Genomic DNA, 5,075 nt, shown 5'->3' on the forward strand with positions numbered 1-5,075 from the left:
GTTACAGTCTGCCTTGATTCAATCAATTCCATATATTATGTACACATTTAACACAATCAGTTTGGTTTCACTTTAAAATAATAGGACGAAATTTTGATTTTTGACAAAAACATTACAATTTTGTTGCAGGAAAAAGATTCAAGTGAGGTCAGAGTGACAGCCACAGAGTTCAAGTAGTAATAACTTTAAATTAATAATTCTCCATCAGTGTCAATAATGACAATAAAACGGTAATAACAAGCATTACTATCTTATTTCTGATACAGCTCTCATATTGGAACTTATTATTATTATTAAATTATGCAGCTAATCTATTAGATCTTTTTTTAATGATTGTATCATGATGACACAAACAATACCTCCCCCCCAAAAAAGAAAGAAATATGGCAGCACAGGTCATTTAATCTTTATCACTCTGACCTCCACTTTTATTCAGCCTCTTACTCGTCAGAACTGATCTCGAGGTCAACATTGTAATTGGTCCATTGTGGACTTTGAGGTTTTTATGTGGGCATTAGCTCTATACGAGCTGCTCGTAAGCATGATGAAGAAACACAACATTGATCTCGTAAGCAGCTTTATATGTTGAAACTGTGGATGATAAAGGCAACCAGTCAAGCGTACCTTTGTGAAGTAACATTGGACATACAGGAAGTTTGCGGTGACTCTCACAGTAAAACTTATTATGATCACATTCTTATTTATTGTTGGACATGAATCATTTATAAGAGATCTTGCTGATTACACACAAATTTGTAAGTGTGCCAGGCAGGGGCTCTTTAAATTTTGATTGGTAGTTGTTGTGAAATGCATTGGGAAATGTTGGCGGGTCCATTACAAATGTCATGAATATTGATCATATTCTTGGTGGTGCTACAGTGTTGTGGAGCCTTTCTCAGGATAAAAGACAATTATAGTACAGTGTTTCAGCCTTTACATAATTCATACAGTTTCTAGTAGTTTCTCTATATTGCATGTATCTAAATGTAAAAATAAATTCTCAAATAAATAAATATATATACCATAAATATATGCATCTAATAGGAATAAATAAATCGGTATGCTTTAGCTCCTCTTTAAAAAAAAAAAAGTCACGGTTTTCCTTCAAAGTCCTCCAGAACAGACCGAAGCACCCAAATAAACACGTTCCCACATACTCCCACTCTAAGAGAAGGCCGTTTTTCGCTTGGTCTCCTATTCCTCGCAGGTACTTTGAGGTTCTTCCGCCAACGAGAAGAAAATGACCCCTCATGCTGAGCGTGCAGACTGACAGAGTCAGACAGTCTCGCCTGTCTGTGGCTGCTGAGAGATGCCCGTGCATTCCTGGAGGGGGCCCCAGTACCTTTATCCCTGCCCGTTGGCCCGTTGGCCCGCTATCCTCCAGCCAGTACTGCCTGCGTCCATCCCCTATCGCTCGCTCGCGTGCGTGCGAGGGCGGCAGCAGCTATTCCTGCTCCGGACCGGACCTTGGCGGGTCTCAGCTGTGGCCCAAGATGTCTCTGTATAGCTCTGGCACGCGATCAGGGTCAACAGGCCTGGGCAAGAAATGTGTGAATTTCTGATGCCGCCTGGATTTGGTCCCATCCCTTGGTGTCCCGTCTTTGTTCAAAGCCACAAAGTAACGAGTCCCTTTGTCTCCATGTTTGTAGAGGTTAGACGAGTATGTGTTGTACCAGTTCTCCTCAAACTGCTCCCGAAATACGCATTCAGCTGTCAACTTCTCCTAACAAAAAAAGGACAAAAATATTCAGAGCATCATAAAACCTTGAAATCATGGATCTAACATCTGCTATGATCAAACTGCATTTCAACACTATTACCCTATGTCTGCCTGTGCTTAACTGATTGGCTACAATTGATGGCAATGACAATGGCAGCCAATGAGTTAAAAAATGATGATTATGTGTCAATCAAGCATGCAGGAAGTTACTTACAGAGCCATACAGCTCTCCTTTGTCATTCATTCCCAGATAGAGTCCACTGTCAACTCCTCGGATGCTTATTAGGCCAACAGCAAGACTTATGAATTCCAAAATACCTGGAAATGTAATAACACATATGACTGTCACTATAATAGCACTTTAGTTATGGTTCATACTACTTGACAACTCCCAAATATGACCATTTTTTAGACTGGGGAACACATTTTTTGTTGTTGAATAAGGTCTGACAGAGACAGATCTCATTTTTTTCCTGTCATGTCAAGTTTTTCTTTTTTTTTTTTGGTTAAACTGTAGGATGCCTGTTTTCTTAATAATACAATTAATTAATTAAGAAATAAATATACAGTACTTAACATACTATGTGCTTGTTTTCTCTCAAGAAAAAAAATCAAATACAATAAAATATGCAAGAAACATGCATGACTAAAAGATTTAGACACTACAGTACTATGTTTTTACAACCTTACTAAGAAATCCAGCATAAGCTGATTTCTGTACCAGCAAGACCATATCAAAAAACAACAAATCCAGCAAGGTCCTGCTGGATTTGCTGTGTTTTGGTACTGGGAATTTCTTGACAGGGGAACTTTGTAACATTATAGTAAGAAGAAAAAGTGACGTACTAGAAAAAAAACTGAATGCAATTTTAGAATCAGCATGCCAATTCAATTGAAAGTATTGTTAAAATTTTCAGTTCCCATGGTAATATTTATATACAGCTTGACAGCCCCCCGCCCCCAATAAATAGATAAATAAATAAATAATAAATAAAATTTAAAAAAACACACACACATTTATCCGTTTACCCCTGCACCTACTTAAATGACTCAATTTAATGTCAGTTCTTCATACCGAAACGACTGTGATCCTTTCTGGTTCCTTGCACAGTGCCATCCGGAAGTATCTCCAGGTGGAAGCCGGTCCTGCAGTACAACTGTCTCCTCCTCAGGATCCCTTTAAGGTGCGCTAAATCCGCGACCGAGCTGCGGGACAGTCTATCCCCGGGCAAGAGTTGTTCCCCCAGCAGGATCGGTGGACTGTCCACGATCGGGGTCAGCAGGAAATGAGATCCAACGTGCGCGATACCGTCGATACCGTGCAGGACGCCGCCAACTTCCCCCAGAGAAGCAGCAGGAGCAGCGGCAGAAGCGGCCATGGCGAAGTTCACAGTGGAGCACACTTGGCGTGGAAGCTGAGCGCCGCGATCACTTTAGTCCATGTTCGTTGCGGACGCACGCCGTGCGTGCAAGGGTTTCTCTCCTCTAGCTGCGCACGCTCTGCAAATACACGCTTCTTGTCTTCCTGTCTCTCTCTCTCGTTTGCTCGCTCTATCTTTTAGCACTCCTCACTCACGCTGCATACCTGCTGGTCAATGCGGTTCTCGATGCCTCTGTGGCTCCGTGGGGGGAGATTAAAGGATGCCTAAAGCCGCAGTGCGGGCAGGTAAGGAAGCTCCTGCATGGGAGGTTTGCGCTCGAAGTGGCAGCAGGCAAGGTAAAGACAGGCAGGTGCAGAAGCAGAGACGTAGAAATAGGCGGGGCACTTGAGACAAGCCCTGGCAGGGAAGGGCAGGGCAGGGCAGACCACCCCGCTCCCCCGACCCCCATCTGTCCCATAATAAGGACTAAACACAAATGGGGGCCTTCGATTTCTGCCCTTAATATTTATTATTAATCATCCATTTTCTCCATGAAGGATTGTGGTAAGAGTCATAAATAATGAACTCATTGCCTGCCATTGACTACGACAGAGGTTTTACAATCATTTAGTAACACTGGGGCAAACAATTTTTGTTGTTTTAGGTCTGACAACTGTTTTAAAATCATTTTTGGGTGCAGAATTCAAATCTGATCTCATTCAATTTCATAGGCGGAGTTTGACTTTTGAGGCAGGGGGGGCACAACATGTTGATGACCCCGAAACACAGTGTCAGTAAAAAAAATTAACTTACATGAATATTTATAATAATAAGTTGAAAGTGAGCGTTTTTTTTTGTTTTTGGGTTTTTATTTTTTTGTTTCCCATCATTCTTGAAGGGAATTCTAAATCAGGCTGCTGGCAGGACAGCTATACTTTTCGCCAAGATCATCATCCATTGAATATGGTACGCCCGCCTGTGTCGTGCCAATGTAGTTACCTTAGTCAAAAATTTTATCTCCTGGGCGGAGCCATATGGAGGTATATTTGTGTCTTAATTATTTGATTACAAAAAAAGTTTCTGCAATCAAAAAAAAGTTGCTTCAATCAATATATACATTTTCAATTAAAAAAAAAAGTCACTTCAATCAAAAAAAAAATTTTTTTTAATGCAAAAATAAATATGAAACAAAAAAATGCATTTGAAAGCTATTTTTATTTGATTTTTTTCCCCTTTTTTCATTTAAGTCTTTTTTTTTTTTTGATTGAAGCAACTTTTTTGATTGAAGTAATGTTGCTTTGTGTTTGGGCCACATTTTGGCTTGGACATTTGTGTCTTTATTATTCATTAAAAAAAATAAGATGCTTCATACAAAAAATATATTTTCCAAAATGAAAAATCCCTTCAATCTAAAAAAGAAAAAATTCAATCAGAGAAATAAAAGTTTTTGAATGCAAAAAAATATTTGCAACTCGAAAATTTGGATTTAAACACTTAATTTTTCATTAAAAAAGGTTTTCTTTGATTTTAACAATCCTTTATGTGTTTGGGCCATATGATGGGTAAGACATTTGTATCAATAATTCAATCCCCCCAAAAAGTTGCTTCAATCAAAGAAAAAAAAAATTCAAAGAAAAAAAATTATTTAGAAAATAAAATTGCCCTCCCCTATTTTTTTTAAAACAAAATGCAAAGCAAATGACAGTCTAAGGTGGTAGTCACATGATCTGTTCCAAAAATAATTTTGACCCACTATAAAAAATATCTTTTTTTGTTCATTTCATTCATTTTTGTTTGTTTTCTTGTTTTACAACTTTTATGTATATATATGAAAGTCAATTACATTCAATGATAATTTTAGGCCACCGGGGGGCCTGCCCCCCTTAAACTCTGCTTGTGTTCATTTAAATTCAATTTTATTCACACACATCCATATTCACAAGTGCACATCATCTCATTACGCTGAGCTAGGATCATGGATGAGTCAGGTCTCC

General features: G+C 38.9%; 1 protein-coding gene across 1 annotated transcript; it reads right to left on the reverse strand.

Moving 5' to 3' along the window:
• Nucleotides 1-458: 458 nt before the first annotated feature.
• On the reverse strand, nucleotides 459-3,276 carry fgf20b (fibroblast growth factor 20b). The gene is made up of 3 exons (XM_057850655.1): nucleotides 2,796-3,276; nucleotides 1,935-2,038; nucleotides 459-1,723 (listed from the first exon to the last, which is right to left on the reverse strand). Exons 1-3 carry the CDS (start codon nucleotides 3,097-3,099, stop codon nucleotides 1,478-1,480), a joined length of 654 nt encoding a protein of 217 aa, XP_057706638.1. The 5' UTR covers nucleotides 3,100-3,276; the 3' UTR covers nucleotides 459-1,477.
• Nucleotides 3,277-5,075: the final 1,799 nt, after the last annotated feature.

This window comes from Corythoichthys intestinalis, chromosome 11 (genome assembly GCF_030265065.1).
Source record: "Corythoichthys intestinalis isolate RoL2023-P3 chromosome 11, ASM3026506v1, whole genome shotgun sequence".
Classification (NCBI taxonomy): Eukaryota; Metazoa; Chordata; class Actinopteri; order Syngnathiformes; family Syngnathidae; genus Corythoichthys; species Corythoichthys intestinalis.